The sequence below is a fragment of the Protopterus annectens genome, chromosome 12.part0, assembly GCF_019279795.1.
Source record: "Protopterus annectens isolate FY-2018-M chromosome 12.part0, PAN1.0, whole genome shotgun sequence".
Classification (NCBI taxonomy): Eukaryota; Metazoa; Chordata; order Ceratodontiformes; family Protopteridae; genus Protopterus; species Protopterus annectens.
The window spans coordinates 365,375,949-365,402,168 of record NC_056746.1 but is presented as its reverse complement, the minus strand read 5'-3'; the positions used below and the strand labels follow the sequence as shown (position 1 = coordinate 365,402,168).

The 26,220-nt window shown below is 42.1% G+C and overlaps 1 protein-coding gene across 6 annotated transcripts in view; it reads right to left on the bottom strand.

The window, feature by feature from the left end:
- Positions 1-26,220, bottom strand: part of RHBDF1 (rhomboid 5 homolog 1) — a 1,247,410-nt gene that overhangs the window by 378,093 nt on the left and 843,097 nt on the right. For 4 of the 6 annotated variants that reach the window (XM_044089448.1, XM_044089447.1, XM_044089451.1 and 1 more), the window contains one exon: positions 14,008-14,112. The exons of the other annotated variants lie outside the window; for them this stretch is intronic. In XM_044089448.1, coding sequence (XP_043945383.1) covers positions 14,008-14,112 — 105 coding nt within the window. The remainder of the gene's footprint in view (positions 1-14,007; positions 14,113-26,220) is intronic. 6 annotated transcript variants of the gene reach the window in all.

Sequence of the window (26,220 nt, the reverse complement as noted above, 5' to 3'; positions counted from 1 at the left end):
GGGACAGGTTGAATGGTCCCTCAGTTCAATAGGGACCCTAGAACCTCCAGGAAATGAGGAAGTTGCTCTAAAGGAGTTTACGGAATCACAGAAAAAAGAGGGAGAGATTTCCATACCATGAAGTAACCCTGACAGATAATGGAAAGAAACCAAGAGTCTGAAACAATGTGACACCAATTTGGACGACAAAGGGAGAGCTGAAGGGACAAAGGAACCTGGTCTAAAGGGGGGGGGGTTGTCAAAGAGAAGCAGGCTTCTCAGATAAAGGAAGCTTCTGGGCCACAGAAATCTGAAAAGTCTTAGCAGAAAGGGGGCCCGCCTCCCACCCTTCCTGTCCCTAGATGCCTGGGCAGGGTTTCCTGCGAACAAAAGCAGACCTAGAAAGATAATTCCTCTGGAACTTCGGGATAGGAGAGAGAAAAATATGTTTAAGGTCTTGCAAGGCTCTGCCTTTCTCTTGAAGAGGCTTAAACATGTAAACAGCAACAGTCTCAAAAAGATGAGTTTTATCCAAAGAAGCATCCAACATACTTGGCCTTAATGTCCTCAGGAAGAGACTGGAGATGAAGCCAAGAATAACGCCTCATGATGGATCCAAAAGCTGCAGCGCAAGAGGCATCTACAGCATTATAGCTACACTTCCTAGAATGTTGATCCACTTGAGAAGCAGAACCTAAAAAAAGATAAGGCAGAGGATTTACCATCAGAATCAGGGAGGTCAGAGATAACCTGACAAGCCTAAGCAATCTAGGCCAGAGCATACCTGGTCATGTGGGTCTGGTAATTAATAGCCCTACAGGCCAAATTAGAGGTACTGTAAACTTTCTTGCCAGTCCTGTACATTACCCTGCTCTCCTTATCAGAAGACAAAAGTTTGGAAGAGGGCAAAATTTAGAAGGTTACTCAGAAGAGACTGACACCACAGCAGGATCAGCATAAGGTAATTTAAACAAAGCAGACAATCCCTCAGGAACCTTATAGAACCTATCAGGTTTCTTAGGAGCAGGAGGCTGAGGATCAGGAGACTTGGAAGCAGCAATGAAAGTATCCAGCAAGGCAGCCAACACAGGAGGAACTGCCAATGGTTTAGGAGTAGCCACCTGAAGCAACTCATAATATCTTCTCTGAATATCAGACACTTGAGAAGAATCCCACTTAAAGAATTCCATCATCCTAGCAATCGTGCCCCCAAAGGACAATTCCTCGAAAGGAGACTCAGGGCTAACAGACTGCTCTTCATCAGAGCCATAAGCAAAAGGCGAAGGCATCTGTGAAAAATAGGACAAAGACCCCTCATCAGACAGAGAATCTTCTTCCGAGGAATCTGGTTCCCTAAAGCATTTAGTAGGGCCAGATGTCCAAGGAGCAGCAGGTACTGAAACCCCTTGAGGAGGCTTTACGGCCATTAAGGCAGAGAACAAGCCCTAAGTAAACTCTTGCCATTTCTTTTGAGGATCCATAGGACAGACTGAAACATGCTTCAGTTTTTGTCTTTTCTTAGAAGGGACATCAACCCTAACAAATACCGGAGGTTCCAACCCTTGGCAAGACTTGAGAATGAGAACCCGGAACGTCCTCCCTTACCAATATCTGCAAAACTCCTCTAGGACCCTCCGGGATAATCAACAGTGGTTCCCCCCTCGATGTCCAGTGCAGATGCCTGCAAAGCTCCAGAGGATGTGCAAAAAGATGATCTGTGCTGGTCTCCATCAGGGATGCGGCAGAGGAATCTAACGTAAAACACCAAACAACCTGCAGAGCTATTACCTACTTCTAGAGGGATGTCCAGTGGAAGCTGGACAGCTAAAGAATCTGGCCCATTTTATTGGACTTCTTCTTATCCAGCAAGAGTATCTTGGGGATAAAGGATTCAGTCATGGTATCCTGGGCTAACTGTCTAAGCCACTGGTTTTCAAGATAAATGGGCAGGGAAGACAAACGGCTTCTCAGTGTCTTAGGCACAAATGCCTTACAGACACTACAAGAGGTATGGGTGTGGGAAGCTCCCAAACAAAAAAAGACACTGCTCATAATAATCCTTATGGGGAATCTGCCTCCCACACTGACATTTTCCCCTCTTGGGTGACATGAACTCTAGGTAGTGATATAAAATACAAGACCAAAAAAGTACAGCTACAAAGCATCAAAACAACTGGCAAAGACAGCATTCAAACTGGTGGCAAAAGAAGTTCTAGGTAGTTGCGTCTGTATGTTCCTTTTATGTCCTATATTCTATGCTGGGAGCACAAATATGATGTATGGCACAAACAAGATCACTTTTAAGCTTATTTATACTGTCCGAGCGATGGGCTGCCCAGGGCAGAACATCCCTTCTTTAATGAATACTGCAATAGTGATATAGAAAGACATCAACAGGTACTCAGTCTGCAAACCTTTGTGCATTAAATCTTTGAAATTGTTGTTGATGATGTGAATGTGCATTTTTTTTCTCGAGATCTAGCTTACAAATTGGCTGAAAATTTTGGGCAATTATTCTAATATCCATAACCCCCCCACACACACACACACCAGAAAAATGATAAGTGGCTTACAGAAGGCAAATTCCACCAAAAGACTACTGTCTACAGTGTCCCTTTTGCTTGAGGTGTCTCACTGTGAGCATTGCCCTGTTGTCAAAAGGAGGAGACTGTTTTGGCAGACACAGACTTTGAAGGCTTACCTAGTACATACAAATTTTGAGGTTCATCCATTGTAAGCCTGGGAGAGCCCTTCAACAGTGGCTAAAGACTTCGAGAGTTTCGTAAGAATTGTGGAGACAAGGACATGCAGAGAAAACTAGTTGTAAAAGAACATATGGACAGTGAGTGTTACATATTTCTGACCTTGCCATTGCTGGCAAATGTCTGACCCAATAATTGTTTCATATACAAACTCTTGTTTAGCATCTACTTTTCCGAAGTACAAGCAAACACAGGAGGGTTATGGCTGACAAAGTTTGCAGATGACTGCAAACTGGGCGCCGTAGTCGAAAACACATCTGACACAGATATCCTTCAGAAGGGTCTCACAGAAATGGATAACTGGTGCCAGAGCCATGGCCTAAAGTTAAATGCCAAAAAATGCATAGTCATACCCTTCGGGAAAAACAAGGTTACCCCTAACTACCATATAGGTGGTAATCCTCTGAGCACAGAAGAGGTTATCAGGGACCTGGGGACCCAGGTTGACAGTAGACTGTCATTCGACACCCATGTAGCTAAAGTAGTTAGGAAGACCTTCTACATTGCCCACCTTATCATGAAGGGATTCACATCTAGATCAAGGGAGGTCATAGTCTCCCTATACTCATCACTCATCAGACCAATGATTGAGTACAATGCCCCATTGAATGTATCTGACCCGACACTTGCAGCAGCTGGAGAGGCCACAAAGTTCCTCACCAAAAGGATAAAGGGTCTCAAAAATCTGTCCTATGCTGCCCGACTGAAAGAACTCCAGCTCTATTCAGTCACTTACCGCTTGCTCAGAGGTGACCTTTGCCTGACATACAAGGCCATGTCAAACCCAGATTTGATGAATATGCTTCACCTCAAAAAATCTAGATCCGTCAGAGCCACAAGGGCAGGAGACTTAAACCTCAACACGGCTATTAATAGGACGTGCTGGATGGATAGATTCATCACCCAAAGACTCCCTATGCTGTGGAACAAAATCCTGGTATATGTGAGGCAGAGCACCTCACTGGCCTTGTTCAAGAGAAATCTTGACCAATGGATGGGAGATCGCAGATATACCCCAGGGATTACCTCAGTGTCACTGCTCGACAGAGGCACAGTTCCCCATACTAAAGGGGTGGCGTAAGCCACAAAACTATGGGCTAGGCTTGTAAATGCCCTCGGGCAGATAGCCTAGTATGAACCTATGAACCTATGAACCTATACCTCCAGTTCCCCAACAATGTTTCTTCTGGTTCCCCATATACCCTGGCCCTTTTAGAAACAAACAGTAGGACATCAAATCCTCCCACCATATACGCATGTTTGAGGAGCATGAGATGAATAGATAATAGTACAACATCTGGTGCTGCCTCATTTACTTGACACTAGAGATTTGCCTACTATTTTAGAACATGAAATGCAAAACAGCAGGTTAAATGAAAATGTGCAGTGAAAGTTCTTGTCACTTAGGAGGGATAATCCTTCTTTGAGCTAGGCCCTACACCTGAAGCCTAGATTTAAATTCTACAGATGTCTGCCTCTGACATCTTTAAATACAAGAAATATATGGTGGCCTAGCAGATTACTAACTTCCCCAGCTACTGTATATATCAGCTTCCCAAAAGAAAGAGAGGATTCCCTCCAGACTTACCAGCTTCTGAATTAGAAGATGAGGCTATAGAATATTCTTCAGAGATTTATTTGCCTGTGGGTTATGACATCAAGGTCTCTATGACATCAAGGTCCCAAATAATCAGGCCGATATGTCAAAAGTACAGTTTTGTACCTACCATAAATGTAGATGTCTGATAGATATGCAACTGCAGTCCTTACATATGGGTTGTCCTGTCTCAGGCAGCCCTCGGTCGGCCGGATTCCAAAGTCTGGGTCCGGCATCGGCTGATGTCGCCTCCTCCCCGACGTCAGAGCGGCTGGGGTATAAAAGCATCAGCCAACGCCATCTTCCTCAGTGTTTCTTGCCCCAGATGCCAGGTGCCCTCCAAAGAAGGCTAAATTTAGATCTGGATAAAAAAGTCCAGACATACACAATAGCAATAAACAGATACACCATAACAAATATCCCCAGCTAAGTATAAAAGGAGGGAAGTGGACCCAATACACAGAGGGGTAGGAGGGAGGGAAAACCTGACTGCAGTTGCATATCTAATGGACATCTACATTTATGGTAGGTACAAAACTGTACTATGTCCTTCAAGAATGCAACTGCAGTCCTTACATATGGGTTGAATACCATAGCCAAGCTGGGGGTGGTAGGCTCTAAGATAGGGATGGTGTAGCTAAAATGCCCTGCAGGACTGCAGAAGCAAAGCCTGCTCGGGATCTGGAATATAAAGGCAGGTTGTAGTGTTTGGAAAATGTATGCACGGAGCTCCATGTAGCAGCTTCTAGAATGTCCTTTGTAGCCACCCCTCTTAGGAAGGCTGTGGAGGTGGCTGTAGCTCTGGTGGAGTGTGGCCTGATATAGGCTGGCACACTCTTTCCATGAAAGGAATAACAGAATCTGATGCAATGTCCAATCCATTTTGAAATTGTTTGTTTGGAAATTGCCTTTCCTTGCACTGCAGGAGCGTATGCTACAAAAAGTTGGTCTGACCTTCTGTTGGCCTTTGTTCTGTCCAAGTAGTAGCGTAGTTGTCTGTGTATGTCCAAAGTGTGCAGCAGCCTTTCCCCTTTATTTTGAGGATTGGGGAAGAAAGTAGGCAGGTGAATTGCTTGATTTAGAGACACCCTGGATATCACCTTTGGCATAAAAGAAGGATTGGTTCTTAGAGAAACCCTGTCCTGATGAAAAATGAGAAATGGAGGCACTGCCATGAGGGCCTGTATCTCGGAAACTCTTCTTGCTGAGGTAATTGCCAACAGGAAAACTGTTTTCCAGGAAAGAAATTGCAATTCTGAAGATGCTGCTGGTTCAAAAGGAGGAAGAGTTAATTTCTCTAACACGAAATTGAGGTCCCATGCAGGCACTGGTGGTTTTCTGGGAGGTTTGATATTCTTTATCCCTCTTAGAAATTGTCTTAGCAAAGGATGTGAAAACACAGGTGGATCAGTGTTGTATTTTGCTGAAATTGCTGAAGCGTGAATTTTTATGGAAGAATAGGAAAGTCCATTATGCAGCATTTCTGCCAAGTATTCCAGTATCTGTGGGATGCTCATTACTGATGCATCCTGTCCCTTGTTTGGTGTTCCAGATGTTGAATCTCTTCCATTTGGCTGAATAAGTCTTTCTGGTGGAAGGTCTGCGTGCTTCCAATAATATCTGTTGAACTTCCTTGGAGAGAGAGATATGGGGAGAAATCATGGAACCCTCCAAGCTGTCAGCTGCAGAGTTTGCAGTTTGGGGTGAACCGTCCTGTAATTGTGCTGAGTCAAGAGTAGAGGCCATTGAGGCAGGGGCCATGGCTTGGTGCGAGTTATGCTCCTTAGTAATGGGTACCAGTGCTGTCTTGGCCAGTCTGGAGCTATTAAGATGCCTTTGGGTTGCTCTGCTTTGATCTTCAGTAACACCTTGGTCATTAATGGTAGAGGTGGGAATGCATAGATTGTTAGAGAGTTCCAGCTGAATGAGAGAGCATCCATTCTCCAGGCTAGTGGATGGTGTGTCCTCGAGCAGAACTTTTTCAGATGATGATTGAGGTGGGAAGCAAAGAGATCTATGTCCGGTCTCCCCCATGCAAGAGTTATTTGTGCAAAAATGTCTGGATGCAACATCCATTCGTGCAGGTCCAGGATGTTTCTGCTTAGACTGTCCGCCAGAACATTGTCCCTGCCTGGAACAAACTGGGATTGCAGCTGTATGTTCAGTTTCAGGGACTTTTCCCAAAGAGTCATTGTTAGTCTGCAAAGGGGGTAAGAATGAGTACCTCCTTGTTTGTTTATGTACCACATAACAGTGGTGTTGTCTGTCTTTATTAGCAGATGACCTTGTTGAAGATATTTTCCGAAGGCCTCGATTGCATGAATTACTGCTAACATCTCTTTTTGATTGATGTGAAGATGCACTTCCTGGGGGGACCATTGCCCTTGAATGCATCTGCCCTCCATGTGCGCCCCCCATCCATGGTCTGAGGCATCTGTTGTAATGGTTTGGCTTGTTTGAGGTTTGTTGAAAGGCATACCTCTGTTTAACTGGCTTGCTTGAGCCCACCACAGAAATTCCCTTTGTAGACATGGGATGAGTGGAATAATTGCTTCTAAGTTGTGGCTGTGTTGAGACCATAAACTTTTTAGGTACCATTGTAATTTTCTCATGTGAAGTCTTGCCAGTGGAACCAGTAGAATGCAAGATGCCATGAAACCCAGGGCCTGCAGGATTTTCCTTGCAGTCATCTGGGTGAGCCTTGCTAGGCTTTTGAAGTAATGTGGTAATTGTTCTTGCTTCTCTTCTGTGAGGTAAGCCATTTGTGATTCTGTGTCTAGTTTGGCTGCTAGAAAAATTATTTGCTGGGATGGCAGTAGTCTTGATTTTTGTAAGTTGACTGTGTATCCCAAAGCTTGTAGTAAGTGAATGACATAATTCAAGTCTTTTGTCAAGGCTTGCTTGCTGTCTGCTTGTATAAGGCAGTCGTCTAGGTAAGGGTATATTTGTATCCCCTGGAGTCTGCAGTGTGCAATTACCGATGCCAGGCATTTCGTGAATACTCTGGGCACAGTAGATAAGCCAAAAGGCAATGCTGAGAATTGATAATGCTCTGACTCTGCAAGAAATCTGAGGTATCTTCTGCAACTGTGTCTGATTGGGACATGCAGGTATGCCTCCTTGAGGTCCACAGTAACCAGCCAAGACCCCTTGCCCAGCATGGGAAGGAGTTGCTGGAGCATCAGGATTTTGAATTTTTGTACAATGAGAAAAGTGTTTAGAGCGGACAAGTCCAGTATAGGTCTCCATTGTTTTTCTTTTCTTGGAACAAGGAACAGTCTTGAGTAAAATCCCTGGCCTTGTTCCTGAGTAGGTACCTTTTCTATTGCCTTGATTTTTATCAATTTTTAAACTTGCAGTAATGCCTCTGCCCTTTGATTTTGTGGCAGGTTGGGCATGCCTTGTCTTGTTGGTAAAGTATGGAAGTGGAACCTGTAGCCTTGGTCTATTATGTCCAGAATCCATCTGTCCTTTGTTAAAATGTGCCAATTTTTTGAAAATAAGGATAATTTTCCGCCTAAAGGTGCTTCTCTTTGAGCCTTGGTCGGCGGTGTGAAAGTCAAGTCATTATGATTGTCCCTGTGGAGCAGTAGAAGTCCCTGCGCCACCTCTCTGATTAGTCGGTTGCCATTGGCGTCCCCTGTAGGAGCCTCTGTATTGTCCTCTCCCTCGGGCACGTCTGTTTTTCCCCCTTTGAAACTTGTCAGTGTCTGGAAAGGACCAATTCTTAGAAGGCCAATTCCTGCTGAACCTTGGTGGCTGAACCTGGAGGAAATCTTTGACTGTTTGCACTGATTTAGCCTTTTCCTCAATTGATTTCAACACAGCCTGAGCATTAGCACCAAATAGCTTGTGTTTTTCCAGAGGTGCATCTAGAAGCTTTACTTTAACATGATCTGGCAATGCCTGTTCTTTCAACCATGCATGTCTACGTATGACGGCCCCTGTCATAGCTGCCCTACATGAAGCTTCCAATGCATCATTACCACACTGAGGAAAATGATTGCTAACCTGCTGAGTATTATGAACCAAATCCTGCAAGGCCTTTCTATCTAAAGGCTCAGGAGAGGCTAACTTTTTCTGCAAATCATCCATCAAAAAATCCTGATACTGAAACATATGAAAAAGGCAGTTAAGGGCCCTCATGGCCAGTGTGGTTGAGGTATAAACTTTTTTGCCCCACCTCTCCAGGGACCTAGCTTCCCTGTCTGAAGGCAAAGGATTTTTGGTCGTGGATGTGGCCACCCCTTTGGGCCCCTGGGAAATTGTTTCAAGGTCAACAGAATGGGCCTTAAAGAAATGTTTATGAGTTTCAGGAACCCTGTAGTATCTGTCCGGCTTGACAGGAGCAGGGGGAAGAGAGTCAGGAGAAGCACTCGAATCTGAGTACACATCATCCAGTACATCTAACACTGGAGGGATAGCTAAAGGCCTGTGCTGGGGAAGCTTAAGGAAGGTACGAAGCCTTTTCCTGGAGTCTGAGAATTCCTGGCCTTGCCACTGGAAATGCTCTCTCATGGAGTGGAGAACTTCCCCAAAAGAAATATCCTCAGGAGGAGAGGCAGAAGGGATAGAATCCTCCGCATCAGAATCCTCGTAGGCCTGGAAGGACTCTTCCTGGGTATCAGAGTGATCAGAGTCACCAGAGGCCTCATCAGAAGAAAGGGTGTCTGTATGCTCAACCCTGGGCCTTTTGTCCGAAGGTGGTTGAGAACCTCGGTCAGGATGGGCCTGGGAGCCCCTGATTAAGGAAATTAGGTCTGCAGCTAAAGTCATGATTTGTTTATCAGTAGTGGGCTGAGGCAAAGATTTAGGAGGGTGAGACTTAGCCTGGCTGGAAGCCTTAGCACGTGTGAAGGCCTTGATAGACATAGACATAGGGGAATAGCTGCCCCACGTGCTGGAGTAACCTTGTCCACCTGTATGGTCTCAGGAAAATGTTGGGCTTCAGTATCTGGAGAAAAATCAACAACCGGCACCAGCGTAGGCTCCGGGGCCGAAGAGATCGGTAAAGCGGTGTCGTCGGTCTGGAGCGGTGGAAAAACCGCCTCAGAAGAGACCGATGCACTCGCAGTAGTTTTTGGCGTGGAGTCGGTGGAAGTCGCGGGCCGAGGATGTCGGTCCCGGTCTTTCCGTTTTTTGGAAATATGTGGTGCCGGTTGTTCCGATGGCATGGTATAAGAATATTTATCGCCAAAAAAGTCTTCGGCAAACTCTGCCCAGCGCCTGAGTGTATGCTTATTGAAGCAAGCACAGGCAGCACAGGCTGAGACGTCGTGGTCTGGGCCAAGGCAGGGAAGGCAGTAAGAATGGAAGTCCTTATGAGGTATTTGTTTACCACAAGACAAACAGTTATTAACTTTTTCAGTTTTTTCTGACATCGGCTGAGGCAAGAAAAGGTTCCCCAATGGGGTACTTAGCTTTTTGATGACTTTGGATACGTAAAACACAGGAGCTGACCGACCGGCACTTGCGAACTGCTTCTGCTTCGGGCACCGCATGGCAAGAAAGACTGAGGAAGATGGCGTCGGCTGATGCTTTTATACCTCAGCCGCTCTGACGTCAGGGAGGAGGCGACATCAGTCAACGCCGGACCCAGACTTTGGAATCCGGCCGACCGAGGGCTGCCTGAGGCAGGACAACCCATATGTAAGGACTGCAGTTGCATTCTTGAAGGACATCTCTGTTCTGACGGTTCCTGTAACCAATATGTACATGTAGCATGTTGACTGGTATCTCAGAAGCCTGGGACAACAACACAGCCATCCTTTCCACCACATGTTTTTTCTAATCACATCAAAAGGAAAGCGTTCACATGATGGTCTCAACAAGTGGAATGCTGTCAAGCCATGTCACTGGCGATCCTGGGAAGGGGGATTCTCAAACTATAACTGTGGATGCTTCAGAACTGGCTTGGGGCAAACTCAGAACATCCATTTTGTAAACAAGCATATCACTTTGAATGAAATAATAAACATGATTTTGACCATAAAAGCTTATGGTCATTGTTTTATTCAGGAACTCTGAGGGTTATCAAATATACCACAACAGTGGTGTTGCTTTTACTAGCTGTGCAGACTAAGTGATTAAGAGACATACTTCCCGATGGGATGATCATATTCAGGCTTCCTATGGGATATTATCCCAGAAAACTGCAGCATACAAACTAAGCAGGTCCAGACTCAACAGCCACAAATGATAGCTGGACCCCATTATTTCCTTTCTCTAACAAAAAGATGTTTCTTCTATTGACTGACTATGTTAATAAAGACAGAAAACCACTTGACAGAAAACTTTTGCTATATAAAAAGCGTGGACATTGAATGCCTTTGATGTTCTTAGCAATGGGGGCTTTTATATGCACTTCCCCCATCCCTCTAATCGTCAAGATATTGTAGACTATTAGAACAGAGAGGGTCACATTGCTAAAAGATCCACAGTACTCCCACCTAATCCAGCTGTGATATGAAGTCTCTCAGTGGCTCCAACAACAGTCCAGGACAAGGAGTTCTGGTGCACCTCATCCTAAGCAGCCTCAGTCTGACTTCTTGGATTCTCTCAGCCTAATACCCTACAAGGATCAATTCCCAGAGGAAATGATGCACATTTCCCATGAAGCTTGGAAACACAGCACTAGGAAGTCTTTCCAAGTGGAGAAAGTTTGCCAGGTGATTGTCTCTATAGGAATGTTACACACAGAAGCCACAGAACCTGAGGCCCTGCAATACCTGACAGGGTTCTTGGATGGTTTGTCATTGCAGCATGTCCCTCTGGGTCCCCTGCCCTCTCACAGTATTGTAAAGTAATTTTGAAATGAGTGCTACCTCAGAAATCCCACTGAAAGCCAGTGTATTTCCCACAGGACACGAGCTTAGTGATTGGAAAGCTATTCTTGGACCCTTTTGAACCAAGATTCTCAATGATCCTCACATTTTTACACTGAAGAATGTTATTCTTGGTAACGCTTACATCATCTAAGATTGTGTTTGTACTACAGACTCAGAATGTACAGCTTTACACAGTCTTCCATATGGATAAGATGAACTTGAAAAACAACCCTTCTTTCATTCCCAAAGTTGCAAGCTCACACTCAACCAAACTTTTCAGTGGCTTATTTTGTGCTTTAACCCACAGAACAAAATAAAGAGGACACAATGCATATTTGTGCATAGACAAGTGAAATACAGCACTTCAGGAACAAAGAATATCAGGCAGACAAATCAATTCATCAGTCTTTTATGCCAAGAAAAGAGGATAAGCCCGCTTCCAATAAATCCCATCTAAGTGACTATTATATTGCATGATTTTCTGTTATGAAATAATAGGAAACCTTTCTTTGGCTTAATAAAGGCTAACTCTATTGGAACAGCAGTCACCACAGCAAGCTTCAACAGAAATATATTAACCCAATACATTTTTGAGGTGGACACCTGGAATTCTGTGCACACCTTTTCCAAACACTATAAGCTGGATATGCAGTCCAGGAGAAGAGAAGCGTTTGCCACTGCAGGATATACAATGAGAGCTTCCCCTTTGCTGGGATCTACTTTTATTACTGTTTCCATGGAAAATTACTTTTACTGAAGCAGTTATCCCTGTGAACAATATAGTACACTTGTGTGAGAAACTTATCATGATGCTAGATATTTGTGTACGGAGATTACTGCTATAGTACAGGCTCCTTCCCTTCTGCTCCCTCTTGCTGTGAAGGCTTTTTCTTTGAGAAAATGGCACTTTGCTTAATTTGTAAACAGAAGAAAATCTGTGAGCGCACTTGCGCACGTGTGTGTGTGTGTGTGTTGGGCAGTGCCTATCAGTAGGTCCTATTGTAGCCATCATACAAACCTACTGGGCATAGATCCTCAAGAGCTTTGTAGACTGAGGACCAGCAGCACTATCTGCCTTCTGCCCAGGCACATGGACTGTAAAGCACTAATCAAAAAGAACTGAAAATGGTAAGAATTGCTCCTCATTTTAGTAATGTGTCAGATCGTCTTTCTAGGCCACTAGAGCCCAGCTAACATCTGTTAAAAGTCTGGGAATCAAACTTGAATGACAGACGCCCACAATTAACATGGATAATTATTCATATTGCACTGGTGAGCTTCCCATTCCAATATTTCCTGTTGTGGCGAGTGACAATTTTCCATTCACTTTGGAGAGAATACAGTTTTTTTCTGTGGTTCATTGAGAGCACCTATCTCTGCTGGATTTAGAACCTATCGCATCTGACTCCTGTACCTTAACCCAACCTCCCTATCTGCCCCAGTCAGTGTTCTTGTATGCACTTGCTTTTTTTTTTGAAAATGCTGACATATGACATAGACATTGTTCACCTTAATAACTTGGCTTCAATGCCTCTCTCCGCAAATATATTGGCACAGTTCAGGTTTTTCTCTTTTCTCCTATAAACTCATTTACCTTCAAGTCAATATTTATTTATTTATTTATTTTTATTCTGGTACTGTAGGTTCCAACTACCAAAGTGTAGTGAATTTGTTTTGGTCTTTTTGAACTATTTATGTGCTTGCTTTCCTTAAAGCACAATGCTTATTTGGTGTTCTCCCAAGTAATTAACATTAGTTCCTGGTTTAACTGATCAGTTTTTCCTGAGGCATGTGATATCCTACATAAAGGAATGCAGTTTCTTCACATCATTTTATTACAGCTGAAAATGTTACTGTTGACGTAGTGACAAAACACATGTACTTTATTGCTGCTGGCATATCCATATGTATGCGCTCAAGCTTGCCTCATTTGTGCACTGACTATGACAAATGAAGGCCAATGTCCTGCTATAAGTTTGTAGCAACTCATTTGCCAAGAAAAATGCTAATTTGAATTATCTGGAAACCTTGCTTTCTGGCATGAGTTTTCCTGTTCACAGAAATGCTGTATAAACAACACAATCATTTATTACTACCATGATAATCTGCTGCAACTTATAAACATATGTTTTGTTTCTGTTATGAACTTTTATATCATACATTTAATGTAGCCATTTCTCTACAACATTTTGTAACCATGTTGGCTATTACTTTTCATCTCACATGCAGCTCATATCTTGGCAACCATGAAAAAGGTAATAGTTCCTGCATGCAACTGTCATCTTTAGTCAACAGATTAGTATTTTCTGTTCCATTTCTCATATCAGTTCATAACATTACAGTCTTGAAATATTGAAATATTATTATAACATATTCAAAGTAAGCAACTTTTACTCTAAACTTTAAACCTTTCAACATTATATGAACTCTGTAAAGCCATTTGGTTACAGTTTGCATCAACCTTCACTGTGACAGCTTCAGCCTTGCCTTCTTTTATGTTAAAAACTTTTTTATGTTGGCAGAAGATGCTTTGTATTACTTCATTTCACATGTTATGTTCTGCTAGAAAGTTTATCTCCTACTTTTAAAATGTCATTCTAAAAATTGGGAATTAAAAAATACCAGGGAAAGCACTAGTTACATGCTGTAATTTTTACCACAACCTTAGAACTTTCTGGCTTTTGTTAAGGGAAACCATTGTCCTGTATCATGCTTTTTTTTTTCATTTGTCCATTCGTGCAGATGTTTTGTGATACAAACATGCACTATCAGGTTGCACCAGACTGTCAGGGAAACATGCTCTGCACATGCGATGAATCACATGGACACCAGTGGTGGGTACCTGAAAAGAACTCTGGAAAGGGAATGGCGTTTTCTCAACACTCTTCGGCTAGCTCGATAACCCTTGATGGGCATGGTACTGATTCTCTCAAATCGCACCTGCTTGCTACGTAAGCAATATCGACAGGAAAGAAAACAGAAAAGAAATGTAAAGCAAAAAAGGACAGAAGGTAAGGCCAGACAAAGACTGAGAGTAACAACAGTGTTTCCATTTCAGAAAAATAACATGAGGAACATGACAGAGTAAAGAAGACATTGTCCACAGGAAAACAAAAATATCAAGAGATGTGTTATAAAAATGAATATTAGGACTTCATATTTTTGCAGCAATTCCTTTGCTGTACATGGATACACACACACAAACAGATTCATAAACATTATGAAGAATTCTGATTACAATTACTCCTCCCAGCCAACACTGCTTTTAAATGAAGAGAAAAAGATAATTCAACATAGGATGGACTAAAAGTGAAGCAGTTAACAGTCCATAAAATTAACTCTGAATCCATCTGTCATCAGTTATTAAATGAGTGCATTTACAATTCTTAATTTCTGTTTGATTTCATGTTTTGTATAGCAGAACTATGCACTGCACTTCATTTACTTAAAAATAATTTGAGTCAGAACTTCAGAAAATAAGAACTACATAAAATGTATGTTAACACAAACCCTGTTTCTCTAGCAACTTTCTAAGTTTATAACAGCAATATTTAAAATATGTCCCTATTTTTGGGCCTTTGCCCCTCCCCCATTTTAACAGGCTTTGCCCATACTTCTTGCATAAAGAGGTCAAGAGGTATGATTCTTGCTTCATAAATGTTTTGAATTCTTTGAACTGTGAATCGTTATATTCCACAATTTGTTCACAAAAACATTCTTGCTAACACTTTCTTTAGTACTGATACTGCCTTTTTCAGATGCTAATGACTATATATGGATGACTTCAGGCCAGCAGGACTGTTGTGACCAGAAACATTGGTACCTTGAAGCTTCATGCAAACTAAAACAGACTGTCATGACAGATGTTGCCCCACCCAAAATTCTTATTCAGTGCAACATTTGGAGCTTTTCCCAACATTTGGTTAGGGTTTCTATCTGCTTATTATTTGTTACCACCACACAAAACCTCAGACAATGGACTTCATTGCTACTACACCCAGTTGCATTTGCATACTACTTAGGCAAATACTAGACAGGGTTGTCTGGGTTTGGGTTACAAGAGGAATAGATAACAAGGTTCATTTTTTAAGAAAATAATTACCTTGTCCCGAGTGTATATATTTGATTGAGTTGCACAACTGCAGCAGGCTGTGGTAGTCTTAGCTGCATTTTTACTACTGCAGTAGTACAGCAGGATGGTGGAGACTGTCTGCAGTGCTACCCTGACTCTTCCACAATAACACTGACAATCTACTTGTGCAGTGTAGATTTATATACACCAATTAAGCATGCTGGGTAATAAGAAAAACAACATTTTTTTTAGAATAGCAACTTGTTACATTATGGTTTCACTACCAAAATAATCACACATGCTAATTCTCAATGTACTGTGTTCCACTTTTGAGAAATAGCTGACAAAATTGTTGAACTAGGACATAGGACTCTCTTACTGCTGCAATTAACATTGAGATGTGCTGTGTTACAGAATAATTTATGGGTCTATATTAAATCAGCGAACACTGATTTAGCGACCCTTTAAAAGCGAAAGCTTGAAATCCCGAAGACACGGAACAGTGACTTTTTTCCCAGGGAAAAAAAATCGCTGTTCCACAAAAAAACAAACAAAAAAAACCCCAACTTCAAAACACTAAATAAAGTGTGGGGGGGGCTTCACCACCACAACCCCCCGATATGGGGGGGCTGTGCCCCCACCCCCCCTACTTAAATATACCAACTCCGAGATTGCACCACAGTGGAGGAAATGGCAAAGTCCCGAAAACGGCCCAGCGATTTTTTTTTCCCTGGGAAAAAAATGGCTGTTCCATGTCTTTGGGATTTCAAGCTTTCACTTTTAAAGGGTCGATAAATCAGCGTTCGCTATTTTAAGCATTTACTGATTTAATGTAGACCCTAATTTAAGACTGTGGGTTCAGTCTTTCATGATACTATCAAAAAACAAACCAAAAGGTTCCGAACCAGCAGGTGTAAAACTCCAAAGGTTTATTAGGAAATGTAAAAGTAAAGCGCTTTTCATCTCCCTTAGTAGGAAGACTTCTTCATGATACTATGACAGGAATTTTCAGTTTTTACAAAATTAAAATGCAACAATAACACACGTTATGCATCAAAAACTGTACAGTCTTGCATTACATATTGTTATGAGACTACACCCATCTCAAAGGGTTTTTATTTACATTTGCAATGGAAAAAGCAGCAATAAACTTACACTAGTTTCTTTTCCTCAGAGAGAGTTATAAGCCCATGGAATAGACTATTAGAGTGGTGGTGGACAGGGAATTATCAGAGGTATTCAAGATGACAATGGACAAGTGGAAAAAAGGTAAGGGGAGAGTTACAACTAGAGAGGAGATAGAATGTTAAAAGTGCTTAAAAGTGCTGAAAAGGACAGACTGTATAGACATATCTCCTTCTGCTGTCAAACAAGTAATGTAGCATAATTATTCAGACTCACTGCTACTGTCATGTGGCCTTTACTTCTGTTTTAGGTGTTACAGTAGCGCACTGTAGTGGGAACACTCAAACTAGTGTGCATCTCAACACACATACACTTCACTATGAATGAGCCTGAGCATATGGTGTGGCTAACTTTGTCTTTCCATGTGCTTACTGGGCTTTCCCTTTGTCTTCTCATTTGCTTAATGGGTTTTCTCTAATGGGGAAGTAAATAAATAAGTTAGAGACAGGTATTTTGAAGAAGTCACCCCATACAGTTCAGGAAATGTGCAGGATGCTGGTGGAGCCAAATATGCCGGGAATGGCATAAGGAACCATACCCACTTTCTCTCTCCCAGAAAGAAAATATGTGCCCTGGGGGTAAATCTCCCAGATAGAAACCCTAGCCAAATGTTGGGAGAAATACTTAGACTTCTTCTGGGTCACTCTGTGCCTGCTGGGCATTTGACTGGATAACACAAATCTGCCCATTCATTTCTTAATGAACAATAACCAACTGTGATGTAGCAACCATCCAGGATTTTGGACATGCCCAAACATGTAAATGTACAAGCATACAGGCACCACTCGTCTCAGTAAGTGACATAGTCCCAGAGGCAGCACCACTGCCACACACCTCAGTAAGTGACACAGCTCCAGAGGCAACGCCACTGCCACTCACTAAGTGACACAGCCCCAGAGGCAGCGCCACTGCTCCTCACTAAGTGACACAGCCCCAAACGCAGTGCCACTGCCACTCACCTCAGTGACACAGCCCGAAAGGCAGTGCCACTGCTCCTCACTAAGTAACACAGCCCCAGAGGCAGTGCCACTGCTCCTCCCTAAGTGACACAGCCCCAGAGGCAATGCACTGCTCCTCCCTAAGTGACACAGCCCCAGAGGCAGTGCCACTGCTCCTCACTAAGTGACACAGCCCCAGAGGTAGTGCCACTGCTCCTCACTAAGTGACACAGCTCCAGAGGCACTGCCACTCACCTCAGTTAAGTGACAGAGCCCCAGAGGCAGTGCCACTGCTCCTAAGTGACACAGCCCCAGAGGCAGTGCCACTGCTCCTCACTAAGTGACACAGCCCCAGAGGCAGTGCCACTGCTCCTCGCTAAGTGACAAAGCCCCAGAGGCAGTGCCACTGCTCCTCATTAAGTGACACAGCCCCAGAGGCAGTGCCACACTGCTCCTCACTAAGTGACACAGCCCCAGAGGCAGCGCCACTGCCACTCACCTCAGTTACGTGACAGAGCCCCAGAGACAGCGCCACTGCTCCTCACTAAGTGACACAGCCCCAGAGGCAGCGCCACTGCCACTCACCTCAGTTAAGTGACAGAGCCCCAGAGACAGCCCCACTGCTCCTCACTAAGTGACAGAGCCCCAGAGGCAGCACCACTGCTCCTTCTGAACAGACATCTCCTGCTGGGTATCTTGTTTCTACAGGAGGATCATTATTGGGAAACATACTTTCTTCTTGGGAGAGGGGAAGTGGCTATGGCTCTTTATATCACTCCCTTCACACCTGACTCTTCCAGCATCCTGGAAGCTTTCTGCACCAGAATGAGCCTGAGAGTGGTCAGGGCTCCATCCCTCTATGCCACTGAGCCAGCTAGAATGTTTAAATTAAATGCAACTCTGTAACATCAATACATTTTTCCTACCACATTTTTTTTAATTTGATGATGCTCTTTCCTCCATAATTTATCCATATGCATTCTTCCCCAAACAGCCTCTTTGTCTTCTTAAAGAAGGTGAGGGCTGTGATGGAAGTATCACAGAATCTTTTTAAAATATTCCTAGAGAATATCAGGTTGTTGCTGGTAGTGGTGGTCGTGGTGGTGGGGCAACTGCCTTTCATCAGTGATGCTCAAAGGAAGTCCTACCATGTTCTTGTAAATGAGCATCTGTCTGGCCCTCCTATCACCTGCTGTAGTGAATACTTCAGGTATGAGGTCCTATAGCCTCCACTAAGGCTAGACTGTTACTGGCAAAACACCAGACAACTCTGCCCCCCGACCTCCCATGAAGGATGAAGAGATTTTTTTTGTCCTGTTCCCACTGCCAACAGTAGATTTTTTTTCTGCTAGTATTGGAGTCCCCTGATGAGCTATCTTCTGTGGCAGGGCTGAAAATAAGGAATACATTTCTTTCTGATAAGGTAAGCTTAGAATGGATCAGGTAAAGGTGCCAGGAACATTTAATAATTTACTGTATTATGTTAATTTGGTAAATCTCATTGTTTCTGTGGCCATTCTACAAGGAAGACAAGGACTGGTACTGCACAGTGCTTAAGTCTGGGTTTTCTCCAGGTACTTTGGTTTCCTTCCATGTTCAAGAAACATGATGGTTGACAGACTACTCTAAACTGGCAACATATGTTATATCTAACAACTTCATGGACCAGATCAGGAGATGAAAAGGGACTGCAGATGATCAGTTTGCTTATGCAGTTACTAAAACAATTAACAAACATATAAATAAGGCACACCAGTGGAGGGACATATTTGACCAGATATCATGGAAATTTTCCTTTCTCTTTATTAGCAATTGGCAGAGATTCCTAATAACCACCTGAAATACAATCAAGTCATGGAGATGGGATCTCAGTTTCAAGTCTCATTGCAAGGACAGCAACACAGGAATGTGGCACTCTCCAAAGAACTAGAACATGAATCCAAGTGCAAGTGGCAGGAGCAGAACACACAGCCTCCTTTTTTTGCCAGTGCTAAATGTGCAATCTGCCAATCCTCTGATACACTTTTAATCACAAAGTGTAATCATGTACGCTGACTGAAACAACTGGCAGAACTTTGCATCCCTTGGCTTTCTATTTAAAGCCAGAGTCCCAAAACTGCAAGTTGTGCAAGTACAAAAATAAAGTATAAACAGGAAATAATTACTATAAATCATGAAACTCACTCTAATGCCATTGGAGCATTTGCTGCTCACCCCCACACATCCTTGCTACTTACATATACCAGTTGTGAAACTGCTATACCTTGGAGTCCAAGGGAATACTCCAAGAAACCACAACCTTAGATTTGGCATACATTCCCCATCTCACACATTTAGTCTTGTACTTCTGAGGATTATAACTGCTCCCCTCAGAATTGCAAGAGAAACCCAACTCCCCACATTGTATTTCCTGTCATATTATCTGTCGGTCATAGCAGTACAAATTACCTGTTATATTATCTGTCGGTCATAGCAGTACAAATTACCTGTCATATTATCCGTCAGTCATAGCAGTACAAATTACCTGTCATATTATCTGTCGGTCATAGCAGTACAAATTACCTGTCATATTATCTGTCGGTCATAGCAGTACAAATTACCTGTCATATTATCTGTCGGTCATAGCAGTACAAATTACCTGTCATATTATCTGTCGGTCATAGCAGTACAAATTACCTGTCATATTATCTGTCGGTCATAGCAGTACAAATTACGTGTCATATTATCCGTCAGTCATAGCAGTACAAATTACCTGTCATATTATCTGTCGGTCATAGCAGTACAAATTACGTGTCATATTATCCATCAGTCATAGCAGTACAAATTACCTGTCATATTATCTGTCGGTCATAGCAGTACAAATTACCTGTCATATTATCTGTCGGTCATAGCAGTACAAATTACCTGTCATATTATCTGTCGGTCATAGCAGTACAAATTACCTGTCATATTATCTGTCGGTCATAGCAGTACAAATTACCTGTCATATTATCTGTCGGTCATAGCAGTACAAATTACCTGTCATCTTATCTGTCGGTCATAGCAGTACAAATTACCTGTCATATTATCCGTCAGTCATAGCAGTACAAATTACCTGTCATCTTATCTGTCGGTCATAGCAGTACAAATTACCTGTCATATTATCCGTCAGTCATAGCAGTACAAATTACCTGTCATATTATCTGTCGGTCATAGCAGTACAAATTACCTGTCATATTATCTGTCGGTCATAGCAGTACAAATTACCTGTCATATTATCCGTCAGTCATAGCAGTACAAATTACCTGTCATATTATCTGTCGGTCATAGCAGTACAAATTACCTGTCATATTATCTGTCGGTCATAGCAGTACAAATTACCTGTCATATTATCTGTCGGTCATAGCAGTACAAATTACCTGTCATATTATCTGTCGGTCATAGCAGTACAAATTACCTGTCATATTATCTGTCGGTCATAGCAGTACAAATTACCTGTCATATTATCTGTCGGTCATAGCAGTACAAATTACCTGTCATATTATCTGTCGGTCATAGCAGTACAAATTACCTGTCATATTATCTGTCGGTCATAGCAGTACAAATTACCTGTCATATTATCTGTCGGTCATAGCAGTACAAATTACCTGTCATATTATCTGTCGGTCATAGCAGTACAAATTACCTGTCATATTATCTGTCGGTCATAGCAGTACAAATTACCTAAGCTCATGGAAACAAATTCTCATTCCCTTGGACTAAAGTTTGCAGGCTTTGGTACATGAAGCATCCACCAAGTCATAAGGAAGTCTTAAAAGTCTCACCAAAGTATCAGAAACTGACAGTGGACCCCCACAAACACATCAACATACTTAACATAGTACAATGATTATGATTAGTAGTTACCTGACATTTTTTTTTACAAAAGCAGTCAGATCTTACATTCCATTATAGATGTGTGAACTCACACAATGCAAAAATGCACAATAGTTAAAACTGATTTGTTATGTTACTCTTTTATTAGTGAATTTCGGTCAGGTATGTTCATTCATTTCCTGCATGCATTTTAATTCCCACTGTATCTCGCAACTGTCCAAATTTTCGCATCATATTTTTATTCTGGTTTCCTGACAAATTACTGAGGATTGAATTCACTAAATAAAAGACATACATTTAGAGTTTCTGACCATGTCCTTCAGAAAATGCATGCTAATGCAAATTCTGTTATTCTAGGAAACTTAGAAAGTTTATAAGAACAATATTTAAAATCTCTCCCTATAATTGGGCCTTTGTGGCCCCATTATCTTAGGCTTTGTCTAGATTTCTTGCACTAAGAGGTTGAGAGGTATGATCCCCACATAAAAATCCCTAAAAGTTGTCACTCTCTTAAATACATACACTGTTCAGATATGCCTGTATCTCCTCTGAAATACAATGGGGCAAAACCAGAAAGGCTGATATCACCATTTTGGTAATGCATTTATCATCCCACCTTGAATGTAGTCAGTAATAACCATCAGCAATCCTCTCAGAAGTCCACTAGGTGGCAGTAAAGAGAAAACTGGCAGCATCACCCCAGGGAATGTACAACTATGTTGTGTTGTACTTAATCCAATAACAATTGCTTAAAAGAGTTGCCATTTATCAACTGAATTTTGCTCATAGCAGCCTCTTGCACCTACCATTCTGAGCTCACAGAGGCTTCCTACCTCAAGCCAAATTCACAGCAGTTTCCTGCCCTACACCTTGCCTCATCAAACTGAGGTAATTACAGCTACCACCCCAATCTCTGGTTAAAAAGGCTTCCCATCACATCCCATATTCTACTCAATCAACCTACAGTCACATGGAACAACTATCCCATATTCTATGCACTCACAATAATCCCCTTCTACGCACCCTCCTTCACGATGTGCTGTCAAATATCCCCATTAATTTTGGCTTTGTCCCTTATTCTTAAATGAACTGGCTCAAAGCTGCTCTTGGAGAAACTCCATGTTACATATCCCATTCCATCAACCTGCATTCACAACAGCCACCTACCACATACTCCACTACTCTGAGTTCACAGAACAAATTGCCCATAAACCCAGTTACATTCACTCTTCACCACCAGCTTAATTTCACAGCAGTGTCTCTAGGCAACTTGTTCCCTGCAAAATGAATTTCAAGCCATGGATTCAGACGTGGAGATTTGTAGAATATCATTTACTTTGGTGTTGTGACAGCTGCCTTAGTAACATAACAAAACATCCCACAAAAGGGGGTAAAAAAGGATTGCCACACGTCTGTCACTGAAAAAAAAAATCTTCCTCAAATTCAACTCAGCTATGGCTGTCAAACTTCAAATACAGGGATCGGAGCCTTATGCCAAATTAGTTGCATTTCAATTGCTCTACAATAAATCTAAAACTTGATGTGATTTGCTAAAACTGCCTAGGTTGTATGTCATACAGACCCTTTCTGTAAGCAAAGTCAGTCTAATTTTAACCAAGTGCAACCTGAAAATTGGCTGAGTGTACTGGCTGAGTCATATGTTTAGCCACACGGTACAAAACGTGAAATCTGTGGACTCTAAAACTGGTGCTTGTGGCATAAACCTCATTCACATGTGATTAATCTAACCTTTCGGCTGTGTCCACTAGGACTCCTGAAAACACCTGAGTTTGTATCTCTGGGAACTACTGCATGTAACTGACAGCTTGAATATATAAATGCCATAAGACATGTCCTCAAGTCTATCAAGTTACAAGCAAATTAAATAAAAATGAAAAACAGAAAAAAAAACTGCTGTCTGCAAGCTCCCTTCACCCCCTTCCTTTTAGTAATCTTACTCCAAGGCTGTTGTACAATGGAGAAAAGGCAAGGATTAACAACCAACGAAAAAAACTATTTTACACTTTCTCTTGGAAGCTGTGAGACAGCAGAACCCAAAATACCCTACAATTCAGACGGTAAGAAACCACTGCTATGTGACAAGCAGTAACGCACATGGACAACTGCCACCTTGACCTGTCATGCTCAAGCACCTGCAATACAATCAGCTGTGGAATAAGCAACGGATGATAAAACTCTCAATTCAGTACAAGTTCTCAACTCCAACTAGATTGTTCATTTAGTAATGGAATGAGAAGTGTCATTCCAGGTAAGAACTTACTGCCCATTACATTTGATTACTGTATCAAGGGGTGAACAATCAACCTCTCTTCAATGTCTGGTTCAGATAACAGATGTGCACAGTCTGAGCTGTAAGTTTTGTTTTTCCTATTTTTGCTTACTCTGCAAGAGATGTTAAAACAAGGCCCCATCTCCCTGTTGGTGGTAGCTCAGGTGGATGTAAAGATCCCATGTTACTTATTGGGAAGAGTAAGGGAAGTTCCCCAAGTCACTATGAATACCACCGTGAGTCTCCCCTGGAAAGAGGCCATTGGTCTTGAGGGACTAACCCAGTCAAAAAAGTATAAATAAATGAATAACTAACTAACTAAAAACTTCTGTCTTTTCAGCTTGTCCTTAAAGTGACAGAAGTTCTGAATTGTTGAGTCACTTCTGAGTTGATATCTCAGTTCCACATCATTCTATAACAATTTCCCAGTGTAGAAGGCCATCTCCAAACTTGTGTGCCAAGCTAACGAGTTGTTACAACTACATATCAGCCTCTCTTACAGCCATAGTGTAAGTTACTTTTACCCACGAGCCAGTTCCTCGGCTCTCCCCATATAAACTTACTATATGCATGTATATGCAACACATACTAGGCATTCTCCACAGAGAGGAACACTTACTTAAGCAATAACCCACACCTGGGTGTGGGTAATGCTGGATTTACCCACGGGTGGTGTGGCCAAACAAAGACAACCATGGGTAAATCCAACATTACCCACACCCAGAAGTGGGTTATTGCTATTATACAATGACATTATTTAAGGAAAAAAAATACTTACTTTTCTTAAATAATGGCATTGTATAATGCCTTCTTGCTGCCCTACCACAGCTGTCCAGTATTCTGTAACAGTTCTGATGTACTGCGCATGTGTATGGTTACACAGTACATCAGAGAATGGAGAAAGGAAGGTCTCCATTGCTTTTTAAAAGGTGTCTCGCTATGTTAAAAAAGTTTAACATAGCGAGATATCTTAAAAAAAAGCAACGGAGAAAGGAAGATCTCCGTTGCTTTTTTTTAAGATATCTCACTATGTTAAACTCGTTTAACATAGCGAGATAACAGCAACGGAGCTCTTCCGTTCTCCATTGCTGTCCAACACACAAAAAAAAAGACATACTATTGGAAAAAGTTCAGGCGACCGGACCTTTTTCCATTAGTATAAGTCTGATTTACAATGGGCATGCTGACCAATCAGCATGCACGTTTTGGAATATTACTGGGGGATTGTTGTATAATGAGATATATCATCATGCTGCCAGTTTTTGACAAATGCAAGTAATCCTTTCACTGAAGTTTCGTAGACTGTGAAGCAATGAACTAGTCTTTTCTGACTGTAGCAGCAAAGACCATGTCCCCATGCAAGACATATCAACATTCTTACAGTGGTTTAGTTCAACCTGCTAGAATGATGAACCCCCAGTGATGTTTCTATATCTAAGGACTGTCAGTTGCGACCAAGTATGTTAAAAATCAACGTCATACAACAACAATATCAAATAATAATAATAATAATAATAATAATATGTAACAATATCAGCATTATGTATATGGGGACCATGCTCTACGGTGGTCTTTTCTGCTGTAAATCAGCTAAGGCAAATAATCATAGCTCTAAACCTGTTCATTTAAGAATAAGGGACAAAGCCAAGAGGAATCCCATGTTGGGGGCACCTTTTATTTATAGCTGTTATTTAATTAGAAAGCTGTTCTAATACATGGATTTGGATTAGCATGCATTTTCTGGAGGTTATGATGTCTCTAAATGTAATTACAGCTGCTTTTCAGTGACTTAATTCATCACTCACTACTTTGCCAGAAACTCATACAATTTATGAAGGATGAAGCAAAATCAGGGATGTCTATGAGACTCAGGGACACTTGAGGGAAATAATCGTGTGCAGGAGGTGGTCACGGCAGTTCCATTTATGAAATGACTTGATCTGTGGCTGGGTCCATATGAAAAATGCAACGGCAGCTCAGTGAGCTACTATATAATGTATTGCGCAACCATTTGAATCAACAACTCACACACACACACACACACACACACACACACACACACACACACACACACACACACACACACACACAGACACAGACACAGACACACACACACACATACTTCCCAGAATGCCATTACATGCAGAATAATACAAAACATAAATAAATAAATGGAGCTTGCCAGGTTAAACACTTTCTGCAGAGTTATACATTCTGGAAGACATTATGACAGAGTCAGAGACATACAATACGCCTCTCTCTGTGTCTGAGGAGTTACGTCACATTATTTCCACTTGGATCTATGTATATGACCTACACTTTAAAGTCTTAAGTATTTTATGTTTGTGGTGGTGATGCGGTAGCGTTGTCACCTCACAGTTAGATGTTGCCGGTTCGATTCTCAGTTAGACCGTCTACTGTGTGGCGACATGCATGAATGGGCGTTCCTTCGTTGAAGGTTGTGCGTTAGGCCCGGCAAGCCAGCACGTAAAAATCTACTGCCAATCATTAGCGGACCGGAGTTCTGCTGTGGCGACACCTAACCGGGAAAAGCCGAAAGACACAACACCAACTCTTAAGACAAGTTCAGAATGAGGCTTAACCAGAAGTAAAGTGATGAATTTACTTTTGGATAAAGAAGTGGTTATGCAGTGCATACTGGAAGTAATGTAGATCACTGCACTTAGTGAAATTTGAAGAAAAACGTGCACATGT